Source organism: Taudactylus pleione, unplaced genomic scaffold (genome assembly GCF_031769625.1).
Source record: "Taudactylus pleione unplaced genomic scaffold, aTauple2 ptg000066l, whole genome shotgun sequence".
Classification (NCBI taxonomy): domain Eukaryota; kingdom Metazoa; phylum Chordata; class Amphibia; order Anura; family Myobatrachidae; genus Taudactylus; species Taudactylus pleione.
The window spans coordinates 35,866,521-35,891,499 of NW_028284468.1; the positions used below are offsets into that span (position 1 = coordinate 35,866,521).

The 24,979-nt window shown below is 43.6% G+C and overlaps 1 protein-coding gene and 1 long non-coding RNA gene across 7 annotated transcripts in view; both read right to left on the bottom strand.

The window, feature by feature from the left end:
• Window positions 1–527: 527 nt before the first annotated feature.
• LOC148534587 (uncharacterized) lies at window positions 528–3,995 on the bottom strand. Its single transcript, XR_015877653.1, has 3 exons — window positions 3,912–3,995; window positions 2,403–2,520; window positions 528–904 (listed from the first exon to the last, which is right to left on the bottom strand). It is a non-coding gene; the product is annotated as an uncharacterized LOC148534587 (long non-coding RNA).
• Window positions 3,996–8,514: 4,519 nt separating this feature from the next.
• Window positions 8,515–24,979, bottom strand: part of ZC3H7A (zinc finger CCCH-type containing 7A) — a 130,456-nt gene continuing 113,991 nt past the window's right edge. For 3 of the 6 annotated variants that reach the window (XM_088466778.1, XM_088466776.1, XM_088466777.1), the window contains exons 18-23: window positions 24,783–24,916; window positions 24,548–24,653; window positions 21,809–21,917; window positions 16,247–16,365; window positions 15,597–15,760; window positions 8,516–10,876 (exon numbers count right to left, since the gene is read on the bottom strand). In XM_088466778.1, the coding sequence (XP_088322904.1) occupies window positions 10,687–10,876; window positions 15,597–15,760; window positions 16,247–16,365; window positions 21,809–21,917; window positions 24,548–24,653; window positions 24,783–24,916 (822 nt within the window). In that variant the 3' untranslated portion in view covers window positions 8,516–10,686. Of the gene's footprint in view, window positions 10,877–10,973; window positions 11,154–15,596; window positions 15,761–16,246; window positions 16,366–21,808; window positions 21,918–24,547; window positions 24,654–24,782; window positions 24,917–24,979 lie in introns of those variants that run through there. The other 3 variants (XM_088466779.1, XM_088466780.1, XM_088466781.1) reach the window with 3 other exon arrangements.

Genomic DNA, 24,979 nt, shown 5'->3' on the forward strand with positions numbered 1-24,979 from the left:
CTATGAGCAGGGCCCTCTACCCTCTTGTGCTTCTCCTTACTTTACTTTCATCTACTTCTTACTCCCCACTAGGGCACCTAACACTTGGTTGCTTTGCTCTGTTACTTATCTGGGTGTTATGGTCGCTAATGTAGCAATGTATATTATCCTTGTCCTCATCCTGTATTGTACTGTACTGTAAGTCACTGGTCAACCTATTTGTTTAGGTACTTTGTAAGGTGCTGCGGAACACTTGTGGCGCCATATAAATAAATGAAAATAATTGTATGCATGAAACAATATTTAAAACACAGAGGATGCATTTAATTTGCAGAGATGTGCAATTGCGATTTTCAACTGCACACATCAAAGAAATTTACAGTTGACAAACCACTTATTTTCCTACATAACCCTACGGAGGCTGGTTGAGGGAAAATTGGCAATGTTGGTGTGCACAAAATGCCTGTGTTTCCACTCCATGGCAATTCGCAGACATTGTCTGCAACTGAATTGCCTCCAAAATTAGAGCTATATAATTGTAATCCACCTCTGCTGGGTTTTCTTGTTTATTCTGGGTGAGTGTAGGGTATTCCTCTACTTGTCTACTGTCCCGACAATTCTGGCGCATTATGTTCACTGCTCACGTGATTTGCATCCTCGTGACCCCACCCCCTGTGATGTAGTACGGCGAATCACAGCATTATGCCACAGGGGATGGGGCACAAATTTATTCACATTATTCAGACTTGCAGAAATGGATAGTTACAGATAAGCATATAATGTTCAATATCACAGATCTTCCATAGACAGATTTTAACAGGCATATGACCCACATCAGGAACTGATTTTATTATGTCAGTCAGCTGGAAGGTGTCACCTCTAAGGACAAGTCTTCCTGAATTATCTTGTCCATGTTCACTGTTTCCTAGGCAGAAAATGATTTTTATTTGATGTCAGCTGCTCATGTAAGACAGTTACTGCTGTGTGCCAGCAAATTTAAATAATGGGTGTTTTAGCTGAATTGTTCATTGCCTTTTTACTTACTGTAAGTACACAAATGACAGGCTACCTGCACCAGCACCCAGTCCTTCTTAGTAACTGGTGTGTTGTAATGCGGCAACCTCTTCACACTGTCCTAATAGCCAAGTAGATGTGGCTGAGGCCAGCCCTAGTGGTAAAACAGTGGACCCAACATTTATTAGTAAAAAAAAAAAAAAAAATGGGCAGCATGATCGGTGTAATAGTTAGCATTACTGCATCACAGCACTTATGTTTTGGGTTTAATTCCTGCCACAGCCCTAACTGTGTGGAGTTTGTATATTCTCACTATGCTTGCGTGGGTTTCCTCCATGTACTCTGGTTTAATCTCACAATCCAAAAATACACTATTAGTTTAATTGACTCCTGCTAAATAATTAACCCTAGTGTGTACATGTGGTAGGGCATATAGATTGTACGCTCCTCCGATGCAGGGACTTATGTGAATAGCCAAATATTCTCTGTAAAGTGCTGCAGATTACATGTGCGCTATATGAATAATTGAAAATAAATAAAAATACATATATTGGATAAAAACAATAAAATCACAAATTTGGTAAGAATCAGCCCTGAAGTGAGGAACCAGACATTCACAATAAATGTCCAATATATTGCTTATAAAAGTGCCAGCCTAGTCATTGGAACTTTACATGTGATTATGGACAGACATGTGTCCTATTTAGTTGGCAGCTTCCAAAAATGTAAATATTTATTGTAATTGCCTGAGGCTCAATAAAGACATGGGTACAGAATATATGTCATTGTTTTACTAAATGCTTCATTTGTATAACAGAACAACATTACATGGGGTTGGGTACAGGAAGCCGGCACTCCGGAGCCCGACACGGTTAGGATACTCTCCCCCTCTGTTGCCTAAACCTAATCTCCCCCTCCTCACACCCTAAACCTAACCCTCCCCCCTTAGTGTCTAACCATAACCCGCCTCCATGTGCCTAATCCTCACTCCCCCTAACCCCAGTAGTTGTGGTCGAGATGCCGGCACCTGGATTCCAACAGGTGTCAGGATTCTAAGCGCCGGCATCCCGACGGGAAGTAGCTAGCAGACCGGCGCGTCTGGTCTAAATCGCGACAGCTTAAGCCCGACAAGGGATTTAAGATAGGCGTCGAAATACCGACACCGGAACACAGAAGGATGGTGCCCGTATGAGGTAAGTCATTAGTGTTAGCCGTGAAGGGGGGGGTTAGGTTTAGGTTACATAGCGGGGTTATAGTTAGGTTTTTGGGGGGGTGGGTTAGGCCCTCCTAGGGGTGAGGGTTAGGTACTACTGGGGAGGGTTAGGCACTAAGGGGGAGGGTTAGGTTTAGGCACTAAAGGGGAGGGTTAGGCTACAAGAGGGGAGGGTAACGCCTATCGGGATACCAACCTTAGGGATGCCGATGCCGGTATTGAAAGGAGGCATCCAGACAGCCGGCATTACATACAGATTCCATCCCGATTGTCGTGACTTTGACCGGAACTCCATTACATGCTAGCTTCATAATCTAAGAGAAATGTTCACATATCCTGAAAAATGGTTTCTACAATAAATAAATGACTATTACAGTTCTTGCCTCATTAATACTGTAAACTGGGAAGTGCAGTCACCTTAAGCAGACATACTCCCCAATTAAGCAGTGTCAAAGGACCATGCATAACATAAAACACTAAGCCATGGGGTTGATGTATCAAGCAGTGAAAAAAGTGGAGAAGTGGGCCTATGGAGAACTTGTCCATAGCAACCAATCAAGCTATGAGGTAGAATTTATCCATTACATTCTATAAAATGGTAGACAGAAGTTGAAAGGTTGCTATAGGCAACTTCTCCTCTAGTCACCATTTTCACTGTTTAATACATTAATCCCCTTATCTGTTATTAAGCGGCTTCCCTGGAGGGCTGTAGAAGTCTTAAATGGAAAAGTGTCACCTAACTGAATATAAGCCACTGTGTACTAAACACTGTCAGAAATTTTAAATAGAACACATTACCTTTACTATAACAATCCGGGATCAGTATGAGATACCGCCAGACCTATGTCTGGTGGTTCAAATCCCGACACCAGAAGACCGGCACCAGTGAAGATCCTGACTGCTGTAAAGGTAAGTATTAACTAACCTAATCCCCCCCCTGACCCTCCTTTAGGGGTGCCTAACCCTAACCTTCTCCCCTAGTGCCTAACCCTAACCCCCCCTTCCCCGCAGCCTAAACGTAAGTCTCCCGGGGAGGTGCCTAACCCTAACCTCCCACCCGAGGGTGTCTAACCCTAATCACCGCTTCCCCTAGCCTAACCCTTGGTCCTCCCGGGAGCCCTAAAACCTGACACCACCCCACCCCCCCCCCCGCGGCTGTCTGCGTCCGGCTTACCTTCGTTCAGTATGCCGGGCGTCGGGCTCCCGGCGTAGGTCTACTAACAGGCATCAGGATTTCGACGCCTGTCATTAGTTTATTGCCGGGATTTGACAGTCGGGAAGCTGGCTGTCGGCATTTCGACCGTCGGCTTCATGACAGCATCCCAAAAATCCTATGGGCCTGCCATGGTAGAGACTATAGGAAGTCTACTAATTGCATGGATCACTAGGTTACTATCCATAACTATTCAAGATCACATCAAACTTAACTACTCTCCCGGAATGTCCAGGAGACTCCTGAATTTCAGGAAGTTCTCCCGGGACTCCAGAGAGCATAGCCCAGGCCCCCGGATCTGGTGAATTTGCGACACTGGACAGTGTAGAGCAGTCCCACTGTGACATGATTCACTGTGTGGAGAACTCTAACTGCAATTATATCATCAGCTTTTAAAATCATATAGAACGTATTTATTTTTTAGTTCTAAACATGTTCCATACACAGATGCAGATACATAGAATAAATAAGGAGCGTTATAGTAAAACTTACCTTGGTTAACTCTCATTCTTCGAAGTCCATAGGGAGACATTGTGGTGTAGGTGGGACCTGGAGGGCTGGATACCAACTGCAAAGCTTTACAATCCCAGGATGCTCCGGTCCTTCCCCCTATACCACGCCCACAGTGTGAGGGCACTTCAGTTTTGTTAACAACCTCACTGCAGAGTAGGAAGACTGGTACATTGAGGAATCTCACACAGAGAAGGAAACAAGTGATCAGGAGAAGAAAATCCATAGAAGCTAGGAGCGTCAGGGCGGGTTCCCTGTAGGACCTATGAACTTTGAAAAAAAGAGTTAACCAAGGTAAGTTTTACCATAACTCTCCTGGTCTTCAGGGCCCATAGGGCTCCACAGGGAGACAATGGGGATGCCCCATAGCAATTGTTCAAGGAAGGGAACGCTCCTGAGCTGATAGGAGAACCCTACGCCTGAAGGAAGCATCCTTAGGACAGAAGACCAGGTGGCAGCCTTGCACAGCTGTTCAGCTGAGGAGCCACACCGGGCTACCCACGAGGGTCCCACAGAGCGAGTAGAATGAGCAGAGACTGTAGTCGGCACAGGAAGGCCCCTCTGCGTGCAAGCCTGTCAGATGAAGCCACAGGAGGGACAAAAGGAGGTTGTATTCATAGAACACCCTGCATGAAGGTGTAAACATCCGGTATAGGAGCAATTCTGCGCTAAAACCAGATAGACAAAGCAGAGACCTGCACTTTCAGAGATGCTAGGCGGAGGCCTAGATCCAATCTAGCTTGAAGAAAGGCAAGAATTCTAGAAACCTTAAAGACCTAAGGGTCATAGTTTCTTGGAGCACACCATTGGAAATATGTATGCCATATTCTATGGTAAATCCTGGCTGAGGCTGAGGCTTTTAGCATGGTCTGGATCACAGAGCTGGAAAAACCCTTAGCCGTTAGGATGGATGTCTCAAGAGCCAGGCTGTAAAGACAGACGGGATAGGTCCGGATGTAGACATGGACCCTGAGACAACAGGTCTACTCGTAGAGGAAACTGAAGAGGAACGTCTATGGAGAGCCTTTGAAGATCGGAGTACCAGTGACGTCTGAGCCAAGCCGGAACCATTAACATGACTGTGCCTCCTGTCTGAACTTTCGAAGCACTCGAGGAAGCAGGCATATTGGAGGGAAGAGATATGCTAAATGGAAGTTCCATTTCACCGACAATGCGTCTATTAAGGCCGCGTCGGGGTCCTTTGTTCTGGCTCCATAAACTGGAAGTTTGTTGTTGTGTCTAGAGGCCTCTGGAAGACTCCATTTGTCCACTAGAAGGTGAAAGCCTTCTGGATGTAGAGACCATTCTCCTGCATGCACGTCGTGACGGCTGAGGAAATCCACCTCCCAATTGAGAATCCCTGGGATGAACACTGCGGAGATGACTGTGAGATTGCGTTCAGCCTAGGTGAGAATGCGGGACACTTCTGTCATTGCTGACTGACTTCGAGTGCCCACTTGGTGATTGAGGTAGACCACAGCAGTGGCGTTGTCTGACTGTACTTGTACTGGCCTGTTTTTCAGAATATTCTGAGTGTGAGAGCTCTGTAGATGGCTTGAAGTTTCAGGATGCTGATTGGCAACACTGCCTTGAGCTAGGGACCATCTGCCCTGGAAGGAGTGCTGGGCAGTTACTGCGCCCCACCCTCAGAGGCTTGAGTCCGTGGTGTGGAGAGCACAGTCCGGGATCCAAAAGGGACGGCCCTGGTTCAAATGGGAAGTCTGTAGCCACCAGGCTAGGGACAGGCGAACCTCTGGGGGAAGGCTCATTGTCTGGGATTTGAGCAGATGGGGTAGCCCGTTCCACCTGGAGAGGAACAGGTGTCTGGGGCCTGGAGTATAACTGGGCGAACTCCACAATGTCGAAGGTGGACACCATTGATCCCAAGGCCTGCATTGCAAAGTGAATCGACACTCTGCGATTGTGAAGCAGTTTGCGTAGTCTGTGCTGTAGTGCTGAAATCTTCCTGAATGTCTAGGGATACCATAAAATATCCAGGTTCCATAGCTAGAATAGAGGGTTTCCATACGAAACCTGGGCACCCTGATAAATTTGTTCAGAGACTTGAGGTTGAGGATAGGCCGATGAGACCCATTGGGCTTCTGAACTAAGAAAAGGGTAGAATAATAGCCCTTAACCCCACTGTGAGGAGGGGACCCGAATTATTACTCCTGAATTCAGTAAGGACTGAATGGCTTTTTGGAGCAGCAGGGCCTTGGTTGAGCCCAATGGAGGTCCTGTGCAAAAGAACTTACTGGGGGGGGGGGATCGCCACAGGAAGGAGAGGGCGTATCCATGGGAGACCGCTTCTCTTACCCAGACATCTGATGTGGTTTGATGCCAAACTTGTGCGAATTAAAGAAGTTGGCCTCCCAACCTGGGAGCCCACAGGGAGAGGCCAACCCCATCAGGTTGCAGGCTTGTCCTCAGACGTGGCAGGTGGATATCTAGGAGCCCAGGCTTGTTTGGCCCTAGGCTTGGCTGATATCTGTTGCTGTGGACTGACCCTTGGCTTTGCCTTGAGGGCAAAAGGACCGAAAGGATGACGTCCGCAACTTTGTATTATATGCAGAGGGCAGGAACGCCGTCTTGTTAGTCGCCAAATTGGTCACAATTTTATCCAATTCTGGACCAATTAGGATGTCTCCTGCATAAGGCAGAGATTCTAGAGCCCGTTTTGATTCTGAATCTGCTTTCCAGGAATGTAGCCAAAGAATACGGCAGGTCGCTACCGAAGCGGCAGATATCATGGAGGCCAGGAGAGCCATATCCATAGCTGCTTCACTTAAGTACAGTAAGAGGCTGCATCTCTAATGTGAGATATTTATTTGTAGAATAGTTTTAACAGCTCTCACAAGAGCAGGTATATTTAGTTTGGTGGGTGGCTTCTCTTCTCCTGAGACAGAGTCAGATAGATCTGCATCTTCTGCCTCCCCAGATGATAGTGGGTAAATGTTTATCTTTTTGCAGCCTTTGCTGAAAATCCGTAGAGGTATTTGCCAAACTCTGTACTGAGGTAGACAGTACGTCTATCCATGGGGGAGGCAAAGGATTTGCAGGGGATACCTGCTGTGGCCATCCCATAGGGGGAGCTACCACGGGGACTGCTACTTGGTCCACAAGTTTTGCCAGCATTTGTGAAAAGGCAGCCCAGGAGGATCCTGAGGGATAGACTCTGGGGCTGATGGACAGACCCCATCCTGAATGAGGTCCTCTGTGGCTAAGCCAGCAGAGCAGGACTTACAAGCTATCAGAGTAGAAGGAGCAGCATCAGGCTGCTTGTTATTCTTTCCCCTGCTAGACAGTCACAAGAATAATAGAATACACAGTATGATACAGTGCAATGAACAACTTGCAGTATGTGTAATATGGCACAATGTAGTGTGCAACTGCGCTATATATGGCACAGTGTAGTGTGCAACCACGCTATATAGTATGTAATAGTCCTCACACTTAAATAGCAGATGTGAGGTACAATGAACCCACAATACATTAGTATGTCAGGGTATAGTAGAAAAAAGGGACAGGTATAAACTGACAGTATAGAAAATAGAGATTAGCGCTAGCACAAGTCACATACAAATGCAGAAAAAACATTAAATGTCTGCAATGGGCACTAAATGCAACTACACTGACCACAGTGGCTGGTAGTATATATCGCTGTATAACCTGGCCCGTGGAAGAGGTATACAGGGAGACTGAGCCCAGCGTTTCCCGGAGACATGTTTGCCTAAAATGGCTACTGCACGTCTCTGAGGGGGCGGAGGGTGGGAGGAGCAGCTCAGGGAGCACCAAGACCAGAGTGGAAAGATGCCCTGAGCTAGGGGAGGGGCTGCATGGAGAGCGACTTATCCCCTGGCTGACTTTAACCACCGGGTTCCCTGGCCTGTATAATATGCCTCTGCGCCAGTATCGTTATGCCCCGTGGTCTAGTGGAGTAGTGGGCGAGCAAGTGTCCACAACAGCGCCTCCGGTCTGTGTCCTGAGACCGCAGGAAAGACTAAACTGAGACGCGGGTCCCCACGAATGGGGTTCCGCCTTACCTGTCCCCTTGATTCCGGGCTGCAGTCTGGGGTCCGGGGTGCCTGCAAGCTAGTCCCTCTCGGAGCCCCGCTCAGAGTACCTAGCACAGGCTTGGTGTCACAGCGCCACGGAGTGGTGTTGGGGCTGCAGCACAGACGTATGGAGGACAGTCTGGTGCTGCTCGCCCATTTTGTAAAAAAATAAAATGTAAATGAAATCATAAAATTAAAGCTTGGGCTGCTTAACGCAGCTCTCTGTTACAATGGTGGGGTCCAGCTCCTGCCGGACACCAACAAAGCTGAAGTGCCCTCATGCTGTGGGCGGGATATAGGGGAAAGGACCGGAGCATCCTGGGATTGAAAAGCTTTGCTGTTGGTGTCTGGTCCTCCAGGTTCCACCTACACTCAATTTCTCCCTGTGAAGCCCTATGGACCCTGAAGGAAAAAAAAAAAAAGTTGCCAAAACTATATCTGCAATCTGTAGCACTGACAAATTAGCTGCATAACTAAAGAACAGTACTGCTTTTTCACTTCATCACAATACATGCAACTATATTGTATAGATTAAATGTATTTTTATTATAGGCAGATCTAGGTGACCCATACAAGTTAAAAAACATAAAAACACATTAAAACAGCTAAACATTTAACACACAGCATTTTGTTTTTCAATTACAATTTGGCAACAATAGAATACTAAAGCTTAATACAAAAAAAGGAAAAATATGATTTCCTGTAAATAGAATGCATCAGTTACCAGTGATTCCGAGTGAAATTAATAAGCTTGGATTGTAATATTGAATACCTTATTAGCCTTTATATATAATCCTTATGTGTCCTAAGTTACCATTGTATATTTATGGACATTTTAAAAATCTTGCTTTAATATAGAATTGTGATTAAAAAACAAATCAGAGACAGACCCTATTCCTCTGTGTACAATATTAAGGTTACTATTAAGGTTATCAGATTGTTAAAGAAGTTTGCACATGTTGAAACCATCTGAAAACTCTTGTTGAATTAGTAGAGCACTATCGGTATACACTTATAATACAAAGGTGGTATTTTACTGTAGTAAGCTAAAGTGCATTGAAAAAAGAGTGTTTTAGAAGAAACGGCTGGAAACTAAATCCTAATGCAAAAGATATAACATATGCCGCAGTAGTGTCTCCAAATGAGCACAATTGAAAACAGTGTCATCTCGTATTATAACTATATTGACATCTCTTTTTTATTCATATTCCAGAGGACAGGTATAAAACAAACACTATTAGTATGCAAACAAAATCATACAAAAAGGGACTTCCTGTAGTTTTAGGAATGGAAAAAATTGCATCTAAACTACACCAAGACTATAGTTCTCCATGACAGACAAATCGCATTATGTAGAGTGATTATTTGATATATAAAGATAATAATCTGACATCAATAGCGAATACAAAAAACACATACAAAATATGACACTTAATCAGTCATGAATGAAGGGATTATATCGGTGTATTTTGTCACATGTAAATAATTAAGATTGCACACAATAGCTTTCTGCACTATGAATTCTGCCATCCTACTGTAGAGAGACCAATCTTGCACCTTATTACATTGCTGGCAGCACAGCATGTATGGTGGCAGTTACTTGGCACAAATCTGAATACAAGAATATGAAAGTCGGCTACAACAGTCCCGGCATATTACACATTAAGCATGCAATTCCATTTACCAATAAAATATTGATGGCAAAAAATCCTATTTTTTAATTTAGATTTTAAGTGACCTTTAGACAGGATAACCCCAATTATGAGGCGCTAATTAGCGCCTCATATTTGATGTGTACCTTGCAAACATCATAGTTGAACAGCACAAGGCTTCCTTCCTTAACTGACTGAAAGGAGTCAGTAGCGAAAGAAAAGGGCAGATTACTTTGTCCACCTTGAGCTCCTCTCTCACACTAACTAGAAGATCAGAAGATCACCATAGAGTGCCAACGGTAACCCTCTGATGACCCCACTCTGCAGGCTTCTAACGCTCAAGACGTTATATTGGGTGCGATACTGGAACTTGATTTGGACAAAATCCGCAGTAACAGAATCAGGTTTCTTCTGCCACAAAGAAGTGCGTACTGCCTTTGGGAGCCTGGACCCCTCCAGCTTGATCTTGGTGACAAGCATGGGTATGATGGTTTCTGTCTTTTATATCCCCATTAAAAGTAAAAAAAAAATATATATATAAAACTTCAAAATCCATCTAAAATCATTCTGAAAAAACAAACTGCTGATTTTTTAAACTTAATTTTTGTTAAATTTTCAATCGGCTTACAAATAACGTCGCGTTTTCTTTGCAGCATATCATTACAGAATGCTGTAAAAAGGAATCGGCTAGTGTCAGTAAGACAGAATCACGTGGGAAATGTTTTAAGAAAGATCAAACTAACCGTACACCTTAAAATGTGTGGCACAGAAATCGATTCGTAGCATTGCGCCTCAGTTAAACCTATGTGTCTGCCTGCAATGCCGACTTAAGGCACCTCTCAGTGTTGCTCCTTTGCTCCATTACTTAATCACGGTTAGACAAACTGTAATGGTTTTAGTAACAGATGTCAACCCATCCAATAATGATCTTCTGCTTTATGTATCCCAAATCAAGAGGAGCAGAAACTGCAGTTTTAACATTTTTAGGAGCTTTTTAAATCTATTGCATTTGTATCCACATAGTATTTCATTCCTAATGTAATTAGATGTTTAACTGAAATGTTTAATCAAAAAACTATATTTTCCAAAGTCATTATCATCTGGGCTAATGAGCTGGTCTTTGCATGCTTTCACTAGTTTTTGGTGTAGAACTTTACTTCTTTCTTCCCATTCCAGAAGTTCTGCATCTCCATGAGCATATCGGCATTTCTCTCCATCGTCACATGAGCCAGATGGGAACCTAGTTGTATGGAGGGAGAAAGAGAAAGCATTTAATGTTTATACAAGGGAACACTCATACAATCTGAAAGTGTTACCAAGAACCCCAGAACATAAGTGTAGTGAGGAGAAGTAGTGACTTGCAGTCAGTAGAGATAAGTGCTTCGGTTATCCCTAGCAGTGAGTAGTATTAAATGGTTAATACAAACCATAGTTTCATAGGCATGTAGTCGGCAATCCGGCGGTCAGGATCCTGACAGCAGTCTGAATCCCGGCTCCAGAATCCCGACCGCTGAAATCTTGATGGAGAGTATTAGGTTTAGGGGATAGGCACTAGGGGGAGGATTATGCTAGGCTGCGGGAAAGGGTGGATTAGTGGGAGGGTTAGCGTAAGGGTTAGTATACTTACAAACTTCTGTTGGGATGCTACTGTTGGTATTCTGATCATCGGCATCCTGACCGCCGGGATCACATACCCAACCCGTTTTATATTACCACATTATATAACAGTAATATAGTAAGGACAGGGTAATAATTTGTACCTTTGTAATACAGAGGAGTTGCAGTCTCTAGCCAGAATAATAGAGAAAATTGCATGTGGGAAATGACTGGAGAAAGAAAGAAGGTGGGGACAGAGAAATAGGGGTTGGGGGCGAAATAGGTGGAAGAGAAGAAAGGATGGGTAAAGAGAAAAGGGAATTACGGTGGGGGGGGGAGGAGAAGCAGTTTTATGTTTCTATAATATGAAAATCTGTATTATTACTACTACATAATATACAAAAAAAATAATATATTCTTCTAAGGTCTTCAAGTAAATGTAAAGTACAATCCACAAAAAGTATGTAGTGTGTGAATGTTTCGCCCAGCTAGTGACCACATATAGAGGTATAACTGCTGTAACTGAAGCTGGTCACTAACCAATCTCTTTGTATGACCAATTGCATTTCTATACATCCACATCAACTGAGGCACATATTACAGTACGATCATGGTAAATCTGAATGCAAGGCAAAAATACTAAAGAATTGCAACACACACTTTTTGACAGGACAAAGCAGAAACACATGCATGTGTATGTATAGTAGTTGCACATTTGTTACACGTATCATTAGACTACGTTACACACACTTCTATGTGATACTTTTGAAGGATATGTTCTGCCTAATCATGCGAGATTATTGATTTATTTGCCTATCAATATTTGACATTCCTATTGATTCTTTAATAATTTGGTAATAAAAACAGGATTTTGGTACTTACCGATAAATCCATTTCCCCGATTCCACAGGGGACACTGGAGCTCAAGCCACTGGGGGGCATGGACTGTGGTTGAGTAGAGCCTGGCACTTTAAATAATCTATAAGTGTGACTGGTTTCTCCCCTCTATGCCCCATCAGCCCCAGTTAAGAAACTGAGGATGAGGAGACGGAAAACAGACAAAAGAAAGAAGGAGAAGGAAAACCATTCCCAAAGGAACAGAACACCACACTGCAGGCAATGCAGGCAGTCACACTAACAAATATCATACAAACTGGAACAGAACTGGAGCAGAAACAAATCAACGGGAAAACTGTAAAGTAGGTAAGCAGCGGTCGGTGGGTGTCCAGTGTCCCCTGTGGAAAGGGAGAAATGGATTATATCGGTAAGTACCAAAATCCTGTTTCCTCCTTCATCCACTAGAGCTCAAGACACTAGGCGACGTCCCAAAGCTTCCGTCCCGGAGGGAGAGAGTGCTGAGAAATCTGCAACACCCTCCGGCCAAAACTGCAGTCAGAGGCTGCAAAGGTATCAAACCTGTAAAACTGAACAAAAGTGTGCAGAGAAGTCCACATCGCCGAGCGGCACAGTTGAAAAGCAAAAGCTCTTCTGCGAGCAGCCCAAGAAGCATCCACAGAGTACGTAGAATGCGCCGAAATTAATACAAGCAGAGGTCGAGCATTGGTGACATAAACCTTCCAAATAGCTAGATGGATTCATCTGGCTAAGGTCTGTTTTGAAGTAGGCCAACCCCACCGGGCCGCATCATAAAGGACAAAAAAGACCGTCCGATTTACGTAAGCCCGTCATATGGGCCACAAACATGGAGGGCCCTTACCACATCCAGGCAATGCGAAGCCCCAGAAGAAGAATCCAACAAGGACAACGATCGGCTGATTGATGTGGAAAGCAGATACCACCTTCGTCAAAAAGGGCAAGTATGAAGTTCCGCCCTGTCGTCCTGAAAAACAAGATAGGTGAGAGCGACAAGATAGAGCCTCCATCTCGGACACGCACCTAGCTGAAGCCAAGGTCAACAAAAGGACAGGTTTCCAAGAGTGAAACTTCAAATCCACCTCGTACAAGGGTGCAAAAACCGCAGACAGAAGAAAAGAGGACGAGGTTAGAGATCCCAGGGGGAAGTAGGCGGAACAAAGGGAGGCTGGACTAGAAGCACCCCTTGAAGAAAGGTTTGGAACCCCTGAAAGAAGGGCCAAGCGACGCTGAAAAAATACAGGTAAGGCAGAAACATACACCTTCAGTGAGCCCAAACAAAGTCCAGCATCAAGACCCCTTTAAGGGAAAAAAAGTAGACGAGGCAAGTGGAAGGAGGAGGTGGAGGAACCACGCCCCTTGCACCAGGTCACATAGGTTATCTGATGGTAATGAGCAGATGTTACCAGCTTTCTAGCTCTGAGAATAGTAGAAATCACAGCCTGCGAAATACCATTTCTCCTTAAAATGGCGGTTTCAACAGACATGCCGTCAAACAAAGCCAATTTAAGTCAGGGCACAAAAACGAACCTTACTAAAGAAGATCCGATTGTAGTGGAAGTGGCCACGGATCGAGAGCAGAAGATCCGAGTACCAAGCTGGACGAGGCCAGTCCGGCACCACTAGGATGACTGGTGTGGATTTGCGCTTGAGTGGAAATGGCGGGAACAGGTACACTATGCCGCACGACCAAGGAATTGACAGCGCTTCCGTTTCGACGGCATCTGGGACCCTTGTTCTCAAGCCACCTGGTCCAGTAGTCTCTCCGCCGATGGGGCCTTGATGAGCAGGTCGTCAAAATAAGGGACAATGGGGGTCATTCAGACCCGGTCTCAAGCACCGATGTGCTCGCTACCGGGTCGATGGGTAGCCCAGCGCACGCGCAGCGGCCACCCTGCGCAAACCCCGGAGCGAAAGAGAAACTCTCTCGCTCCGGAGCTCGCTACAAAAGGGGCGGCTGTTGATGTTGATCGACAGCTCACCCTTTTTTGTAGGCGGGCCGGGGGGTGGTTTCCAAAACGGAGGCGTTCCTTAAGGACCGCCTACCGTTTTGAGGTTTGCCGCACTGACATCATCAGTGATGTCAGTGGGGAGCTTCCTGCTCCATCCCTGGGGCTTGCGAGTGCCCAGACCCAACCTTAGGGTCTGGTCGCAAGCCTCAATGGTCACGATGGAGATCACCATCGCGACCATCACCCTGGTCGCTAGCTAAGCTGTGGGTGGTAACCCACAGCTTAGCTAGCGACCAGGAGGCCTCACCAAAAAAAAAAGAAGCGCCCGCCCTCACTCAGAGAGAGCGATCGCTTCTTGCAACCGCCTCTGAATGAGGTCCAATATTCTCTCCCTGAGAACGAAAATTAGCAATCATCCCTGCCATAACCTTGGTGAAGACCCTGGGAACCGACGACAGGCTGAAAGGCAGGGCTTGAAACTGGTAATGAGAGTCCCTGATGCCGAACCGGAGGAATGCTTGGTGTGGTTCTCATATGGGGATGTGTCGATATGCATTCTTGTTGTCCAGGGATACCATGTATTCCGCCGCTTCCAACCCCACAATGCCCGAATGAAGGGTTTCCATCTTGAATCTGTGAAAGGATAGGTAGAGATTCAAGGATTTGAGATTCAAAATGGGCCTGACTGACCCATCCGGCTTTGGAACCACAAACAGCCCAGCCAGCAAGTCCACCACTCCTGCTACTCAGGAGCGGTGGTTCTACTTACCCACTGCTGCGGCCGGGATACTGGGCTTGGGGGGGCGCAGTAAGTAACCCGGACACAAGCCGGTGTCCGCTGCGGCAGGTACTCTCAGAGCCCGATAGCTCACCTGTGCCTTCCTCCCCCCTCAGGGTCACCGGACACTGGCTACAGCAGCCGTGGCGGTGCCCTTCCCAGCTGCTCCTACATAGCAGGCAGACTGCAGCAGTAAGCAGTCTGCCTGTCCTCGGTAAAAAAAAGATAAGAAAATAAATTAAAATCAAAAATATTAACAAAAGGGCTGAAATCAGCCCAATGTGCACCGACTCTCTCGGACATATTTCTAAAACTGGGGCTGATGGAGCATAGAGGGGAAGGAGCCAGTCACACTTAGATTATTTAAAGTGCCAGGCTCTACTCAACCAGTGTCTATATCCCAGTGTCTTGAGCTCCAGTGTCTTCTAGTGGATGAAGGAGAATTACTGGATGAAATGGTCAGATTGTACCGTGTGTCACCATTTACATTTTGATAGACAGAAGTGTAGTACTTTCATAACAAAGTAGGAAGTGTACTGAACATCGTGTGTGGATGTTTCCAGGCCGTCAGTAACCATGATATTACCAAAGATAATACGATATTTGGACTAATCTTAATTGACGTGTCAACCTTTCTGCTGAACGTGGCATCAATAAATGAGCTATAAACGCAAAAAACATTGGACTCCTTTGGAAAAGTTACCATTGTGAGGTTTCCCTCTATTCCTGGCAAATAAAATGTGTAGGAGGTCCATGCTCACCTTTTACATAAGGTAAAGTAGCCGGTGGGGAAACGGTGTTGCCAGATGTTCCGATCATCCTCTGAGTGGAATACTTTCTCCTTGTGTTTTTCTGACGAGATATGACTCTTCCACTGGCGCTCACTATTGCAGTTTTTTCCACAAAGCCAGCAATGAAAGTCAACCTATGCAACAAAGCAACCGATGGTTTAAAACGGAGAACATATATAGTCCAGTTCTCTTTCTTGCAAATCCTAAGTTTAAGGCAAAAGATATATGAAATGACAGCTATTTTATGTTATATAAAACTATTGCGCATCTTCTATAACAAATTATGCATAGAAATGATCTAGTCTTTACTCCATCCTCATTGGCTCTGAAGGGCCATTGAATTGGCAATACTTATCCCATGTGACTAGATGGAACAGCTCATTAATTATCAAAAGATAGAAATGAAATAACGTTTCTGGTGAAAGTTTTTCTGCCATCATCAGACTTCAGCAGTGTATCCTGTATGGGAAAATATCATTACTGACCTAATGGATGTCTGCCCGTCTTGTCTGCCTTCCTACATCTAAAATATTGAGGAATAAAATTGTACGTCTTCCTTTCCTGTAGGACAAAGAACCCTATAACTAGTTACTTAGGCGTCCTGTCAAACACAAACTTACTGTAGTTTCTGCATAGTCAGTAGGCATGTGAATCTGCTTGTTCGCTTGCCATGAAACATTTCCTTTCTCAATCTTCTTCTTGTTCATCAATTTTTCATGCAATTTTTCCATATCCTGAACTAACCAGAAAGCAATGGATATTACAATGAACATTACATTTAATTTAACAGTAATTGTCCCAAACACAATGTCATAGCTGTCCATGAGTACTAAGATAGCTAAAATATTAAATTCATGCTTAATTGCAGTCTCTTATGGTGGTTGCCATCTTACAGAGCGGTCATAAATAATATTGTATTTAACAAGAGCTACCACAGTACTGTAAGGCAAAACATTTCATCAGCACAGGCATATACAAGAGATAGGTTATCAGTATCACTGTGCTGCACTCATCACAGCAGCACTGCTACCACTGCACTTACTATGCTGGGGAATGTGGGTGTAGAAGTGTTGGGCAAAGTTAACCCCTTCAGTGCCAAGGATTTTTCACAACATTTGCACCTTACGCATTCCAAAATCACTGATTTATTATTATTTTTTTTACTTAGTACTCACAAATGACACTTTTTTTGGAAGGGTGTTTTAAAGAAAATACTGAAAGTCTCTACCATCAGTCTGAATGCTTATTCTAACACATTAAATAAAATTTAGCAAACAATTCCAAAAAGTTTTCTTTTTTTTATTAATAGAGCCAACATAAATAAAATGGTTAAATGCAGGTTTCCACAGAAAAAAAAAAAAATACACGGGTGGGTATGTGTGTGTATTTATATACATATATATATTAAGAGCCAACACTGGTTGTTTAATGGCAATTAGTTGTTTCAACGGGTACCCCCTCGAGCGAAATTTATGTATAACTTCATCTAGGCGATCCGGAAATTCATTCCTATTGCTGGTAATGCGTGCTATTCTAATCATCTGGGAAAACGGAAGGCCTTTTTTAAGTGATGGAGGATGATGACTTCCTTTGACCAATAGGGTATTCCTATCTGTATCCTTTTGGGATAAACGATTGGGACACCAGCTGTCTACTTTACGTTATAGAATTATAGATCACATACCGGAGCTTCCTAGGGGTGGTGATAGAGTGGCAGCGCTTGCTGTGCTTGAAGCGAAATGGATCCTGAGACTGAACACAGTACAGCCTTATGGGCTTAATGAGCGTATTGCTTGGAACTCCTTTCTTTAATTCATTTATGATCATTCATGCTGCATGCACTTAAGTATTGGTAGCCTTTTGGTAACATGGTTTTTTATATTTATTATGATCGATAATTGTATTGTATATTTTTTATATGTACAGTTTTTGATATCTTTCACTGTGGACAATATTCTTAGTCACAGTTTTTTTCACTATGTGTTTTCCTTTATTGTTTATTTTCTTTTCAGCCAATGACTGCGGTAGCGTGTTAGGTTGTCTGGGCAACCTCCGGAGGTGAGACGAGTCACGTCACATGGTAGGCGACTCGCGCCCTCTGGTCACGTGATCGCGGGTCAGAGGCTGCTTCATTCTTTCTGTGCACTCGGTGGGGTATATAGGTAAGTGTATGTCTTTGTCTGTTTGTGTATTGTATTCCTGACGACGGGGCCAGGGGGCCTTGAAACGTTGAATCCACATTAAATCTGCTTCTGATAAATGCTGGAGTGACGCTGTGTGTTTTGTCACATCTGGTGACTTAACACTTTGTACTTTTGTATGCCATTGCCTCATGCGAGCACCGAGGTCACATTATTATATGGAGGATTAGTGAGTGCCGAGCCACATTGGACTATATATATATATATATATATATATATATATATATATATATACACACACACACACATACACACACATATATATATATATATGAATATATACATATATATATAGCGAGAGTAGTCCAAACTGATCAAGCAACTTGTGTCTGTGCCCTCCTCCTCAATCAAAATAGCAAAAAGCAGTATGAGTGGCAATGCTGTCTCGGTTTAACCACTGACCAAGGCCTAACGTATTTTTTAAACTAGGAAACCTTTAAATGAGGGGAGAACATTTTTATTTGACGCTGTAGAGAAGACGACCTGTGGAATTTGTGTGCGTGTGCTGCTGAAGTTATTGCCTAATAAAAGGAGACTACCCTTTCCAAACAAGATTGCCCCCACATGTGTGCAGGCCAGTAATAGTGCCCCCTCACTTCCATCTGTGTAAAACAAAAATATTCTGTAGCATTGGGTGATATTGGCTGGTTACTCCTAGAAAATAGCAGCTAAGAGGGTGTCTCCATGTTTACAGGTACAATTATGGGCAGGTTTGGGGCATATGGTGCACTCCCACCCATAAACGTAAATGTGTTTTCCATAGCGCATTGTATTATTCTCTGCACAATAGTCACATGGGGTTTGCATCATTTAAAAAATGGGACTACTGTACTAAAATGCTGGCACTATCATGGTGGCAGGGCCAATTATGGGCGTGATAGGGGGCATGCAGTTAGAACATTTTAAGAAACGTATGTTTTCTGTAGTACATGGTAACACTGTCTGGTGAAAACCAGAAAATAAGTACTAAGGACCCCACTACTGAAAATAGTGAACTCTCCCCTCTTTTTAATGTGGGTGCTCCATAATTATCGAAAGCCAAGTTAGAGATCTTCTTTTCTATCCTTATATTAATTTGCTGAATGTTATAAATTTTGCTGCTCAGTAAATAATATGAAAGTAGATCTCTTAAATGAACTAATAAAATGTATATGTTTTAATATAATGTACATCAGGCATGTCAAACATGCGGCCCGCGGAAAAAACTAAACATTCTAAGCGGCCCGACTGTGTAGGCCCAAATACAAATATCATGCGACCCAAACCCCTGCCGTGATCGGAGTTCAGCTCTGATCGGGCAGTGTTTACTACTTTACTGTATTTAAAACTGGGAACGCTGGTCTCTGAAGCTATCAGAGACTAAAGCAGCCTTTGATCACTTCAGAGGCCAGCATTCCCAGTGATGAGAGCATTTCCAGCGATGAAAGGAGCCTGCGTCTGCTGGATCTAGTTAGATCCAGTAAGCGGCAGCGTCTACGCGGGCGCGGTGCCCAGAGGCCAGCGTGAAGAGAGGTACGTTAGAGAGAGATAAGTACTGCAGTGGGGCCTGTTCTACACTGGGAGGCGGCACAGCATGAGGGGCACTACTGGGGGCACAACATAAGGGGCACTGCATAATGGGCACTACTGGGGGCACTGCATAGGAGGCAATACTAGGGCACTGCATAATGGACACTACTGTGGGCACTGCATAAGGGGCACTACTAGGGGCATTACTGGGGCACTGCATAATGGGCACTACTAAGGGCATTATGGGGCACTGCATAAGGGGCTACTAGGGCACTGCATAATGGACACTACTGTGGGCACTGCATAAGGGGCACTGCTAAAGGCATTACTGGGGCACTGCATAATGGGCACTACCAAGGGCATTATGGGGCACTGCATAAGGGACAATACTAGGGCACTGCATACGAGACACTACTGTGGGCACTGCATAATGGGCACAACTACAGTGGCATTGCATAAGGGGCTCTAATACAGGGGACATTGCATAATGTGCACAACTACAGTGGCATTGCATAAGGTGCTCTAATACAGGGGCCACTGCATAATGGGCTCTAATACAGGGGGCATTGCATAAGAAGCTCTAATACAGGGGCCATTGTATAATGGGCTCTAATACAGGGGGCATTGCATAAGGGGCACTGCATTTGTTTTGATTAATAATAAACCTTTCAAAATTGCATATCAGACTTTTTTTTTCTTTCGGCCCACACACTCTTATGGTGCATACACACTGTCAGATTTGCTTGATCATCGATAACGATGAACGATTTCTGACAGTATTTAAATGAATGATATCGGCCAAATCTGACTGCAAACACAGTCGATTTCTGATATCGTTATCTGACATGCGGGTACGCGCATTATTCATCGATGCATGCCAAACATGTCAACGATATAAACGATGTAACGATTTTTACAATCGTTATCGTTTATTTATTTCAGAAAATCTGACCGTCTGTACCCTCCATTAGACCTTGAATATTCGGCCCGGTTGGTATTCTGAGTTTGACATGCCTGATGTAGATGCTCATATGCAGTGCATGAGATAGAGACAACGACTTCCATTTGAATGAGTCGATAGAACACCCATATCACATGTACACACAGGTACCTCATATTATTGAAGCTCCACATAAATTATATAATATGATATACCACACACTGCACATTTATGTGTAACTTGCCTCCTGATTGTTAGGTGTACTTTTATACTGTCCAGCAGATGGAGCTATTTCACTTTCTGTCTGCCATATATGGCAGCTGGGGCTGCTGTAGTAACGTGGCCCTAAGTGTGAACTCTCCTAACCCCTCCCCTCCAACCCTGCTGCACATTACTAATAACTTTCCCTTTTTTTGTGATGAATAATATCAGACGCCTGTATCGGTATTAATAGGATCACTGACCATACATATAAGAATTATTGCTACATGTAGTAATTTTTAAATAAAGTGATTAAGACAGTGTTATTATAATAAAGGGAAAACTAAGAGAAAATTTCTCCAGCATACTCATGTGTATGCGTTCAGCATCCCGGCGGTCTGCATGCAGATGCTCTTATCACCGGCGCCGTCATCCTGACTGCCGGGATACCGAAGGTAAGTATCGGGGTGTTGGGGGGTTTAGGGTGCGGGGCTAGGGTTAGGCACTAGGGGGGACGGTGAGGGGAAGGGTTAGGCAATAGGTGCACCAACGGGGGAGGGTTAAGAACCAGGGAGGGGAGGAAGGGGGGGGGTTGTTAGGGTCAGGCACCAGAGGGGGGAGGTCAGGGACCGGGGAAGGGTTAGCATACCGACTAACAAGTGTCGGTATGTTAACTCTTCCGGGATGCCAGCGTCGGGGTTCTAACAACTGGAATCCCGAGCGATTCCTCTGTATGCTTTAGAAAAAAGATGGATCTTTGCATTATATGACCCTCCAACCTCCTTTCTAAGAGAATTGCTGATGACGTCGCCCTGTTGTGTACAGCTCTGCATGTGCGGTACAGCACTATTTTGCATACACTATATTTTTTTAGTCATTTACTTCAAACTCTGAATCAGTCTCGATGTGTGTACTCTGAAACTAGAGCATACTTTATATACAAATGTATACAACTTCCAATGCCTTCAAAAATAGTTTGTAAAAAAAACCACCAACATCTCTAAATCCATTTTCATCATTTTCACCAAAGTGAAACATGAGGAATCTACTCACATTATAAGAATAGCTGCTAAGCCTGCACTGCCCACTACATACCCACCATGCCAACAGCATTAGACAGAAAAGATCAGTTATATGGATACAAATCAAAGTAAGCATTTCCACAACAAATTGCTACAAAGTTTGTAGCCCTCTTAGTTGTATTATAAAATGTAGTTTAAGTTTATGAAATATAACGGTCATAATCAGTAAAGTGCTATTCTTGGAGACTGTGGGGTAAATGATGGAATGAGGAATAAAACATGAAATCATTTGTACATATTTGTACTTACTGCCTAGATCTCTCATACAGGTCCAAATCTCTTTCTCTTCTTGGCTGTGAGCAAAGGCACAATTTCCAATATACTGGCACTTTTTGCCACTTACGATATGATGACACAACTGTGGAAGATATAACAGATATAGGGTTTGATTCAATTGAATGCAAACTAAATAGCGCCGGGAAGGAGCTACCGGAGCGGTTTAATTCTGCGCGCTGTTAAGAATTTCTTCTTGCACCCCTCCAGGTGTCAAGCAGAAATCTGACAAGAGTACAGGCGCGATGCTGTTTTCTGCCCTTAAGGCCCTGGACACAGCATCGTGCCAGGTAGTTTTGTCGGAGAATGCCCGTTCTCACAGCTAAACACCATGTTTTAAGGCATTCTCTGACCTAACAGCGCGCTAAAATTAATAGCTCAGAGAGCTCCTTCCCAGCGCTATTTGCGTTCAATTGAATCAAGCCCATAGTACTAACTGTCGGTACATTATTTTAAAGTTTACCTACACAGTTGTTTTACTTTTGACTGCTGAAGAGTTATCACTGATGTACAATGTTCTCCCAGAAAGAACATGAGCAGTACTTGCAGACACAAGGCTCATAATAAGGAGAGTCATAGGACAGTTAACTAATGCTACACTCAAAGACCAACATTCCCTCTTCAAACAGACCTTAACATATGTAAATAAAGTTGGATATTAGGGATTAATACACACTATGGGGGGTGATTTAATAATTAGAACCTGCAGCTGCGGGCACCCGCCAGAGCAATTACATCGCTGCTCTGTTTGTGTGTGAATAGCAGAGTACACATTTCTGCCCGGTCTAATTGGGTGCGACAAACGCGATAATAAATGGACAACCAAAAACAATTGAATAGCTACATCGGGGGCCCATTAATTTGCGAGGTGAAAAAAAACAAACAATTAAATTGCCCCCTATGAGGATATAATTTATATATTTGCCCAAAGCAGAGCCATGAGGAAATGGTATTACTTAAGCAGCCACAAAAGCATCAATGGAACACACTTTGTGCAATACCATAAAGGATAATTAAGTAAAAAACAGGCCAGATTATTTAGTAACTCAGAAAATGGAGAGGGTGGCAACAGTCCAGAAACCCTTTACTAGCTGGATTTATATAGAGTGTCCATGGAAAGAGAGATTGTGGAGGCCAAATGGTGAAACGGGTAATTAATGAAATGCAGCCAAAGTAGTTACCAGATTAGGAACGTGATATAACATTTTCAAATAGTCTTCCCTGGTCCTAGGTGAGATGGACAGGTCATGTCCACCATTTTGTCTACGCCTTCACAAACAAAGTTACAGGGGCTTTATTATTTTTTTTGTGGGATTTTTAAAAGTTAAACAAAAACAAAAAAGTGGCACAAAACACACATTATATTGGTTTCAATCATTTATTACAAATTATTAAGAAACCATTATTTAAACCTTCATTCCTAGGGGGTAATTTAATTAGGGTGGATTTACCACATGGGGAAAAGATCCAGGATTCAAGTGCAGAGCTAGTGAATCATTCAGCATTTTCCCCACGCAATAAACCCTGGGTAACACACACTAACCCAGAAATTCAAATGATAGTGCTGGAATCTGTTGGTTTCCCAGTGCACTAACTGCAGGAGTCTGCATTTTAAATGTGGATTTTTCCTCACAGCTCCTGAGCCTGTGAGGGAAAAACGCATTCTCTGGGGCTTAGCGAATGGGGTTGCCGCAGCTGATTGAATTCCCCCTATAGTAGCAGTATATGCCTTTGGTGCAGTCACATGATGAGGTGTGTAAGGAGAGAAGTGCTGCAACTTACTTCTGCAAGAACCAATGGCTAAAGGTCATCTTGCTTATCTGACTTATTATCTAAATAATAATAATAAACTTATCTAAATAATTACGAGTTATCCAAATAACCCTAGTGGCTCATTAGATGCGAAGATTTATTTACAGATATAACTACCAGAAGAGGAAATAAACCATAATAACATAAAAACTTTTTTAATTTACTGCTTAATAAAGCTTGGCTAAAAAAAATACTGCATTATGGCCTATTAGTAGCTTCCTTGTGTACCATAGATTTCTTTATATAAGTTTTTGAGAGAAGCCTTTCCATTCGGTACTGAGAATCTGTAAAAACTTAGGGCCTGATTCAGCATGGATCGCTATTGCGATAGCGTACTCAGACAGCTGATTGTTGTGCATGCGCAAGTTAGCATTGCGATCACTCTGCATTTACCTAGGCAGATACAAAGCCATCGCAAACAGACAAACGGGACGTCATCGGTTAGAGGTGGTGTCGGGGGAATGGTCAGAGAAAAGCTGTTACAGGGGCGTGCATAAATTATCCACTGCGAGACGGCATACACAGCTTGTGTACTCACTGCGTACAATGAGATTAGCAATTTCTGAGTAAGATCAGACCTGTTGTAATTGTGCGTGAGGGGCCGATGTTACTGATGTGAATACAGGACTGCGAAGTATTACGGATGTTGGCTTTCGGTGTCTCTATAATAACTTTGCGATTGCAATCATTAGCATATTTTCGCAGCTGCAATCCATAATGAATCAGGCCCTTAGTACCAACCTACTGCTATTGAAACATTACCTCTACATTTAGCAATTTGATAGGCTATTATCAAGTTCTTAATCTGATAGTGCTTAAGCTGCATTTAATTTAATTATCTATTTCACCACTGGATGCCTCCAATCTCTCTTTCTATATAGATATGCATGTACAATAAATCACCTCAAACTGAACTGGTACTGGTTTCTTTGTGGGACATGGTCGGATAGATATCCACTTTTTACGCTCATTGGACATCACAAGCACAGTCTGGCGATCTTTGGTCCACCTAAGATAAATACATGCAGTGTTAGTAGGGAATGAGAACCAAGCCAAGCACTGCACAAGCCCTGTTATTATACACCATTAGTATAGTTTTCTGGTTTGCTGCAGGCTTACTGCTCTCTTATTTACTTACGTATGTCTTGCCTTTGCGCTACAATATTTTCTGTTTTTGTCGGCTTCAATTACTTGGCCATTTCTCCAGCATTGTCCACACACAAACTTAATGTTAAATTTTGGATATCCGTGATTACTGTGAATGGTCAGCAGCTTGAGACAAATATATAAAATCAGTAATCTTTCATAAAAAGCAGAATACAATAGGCAACGTAG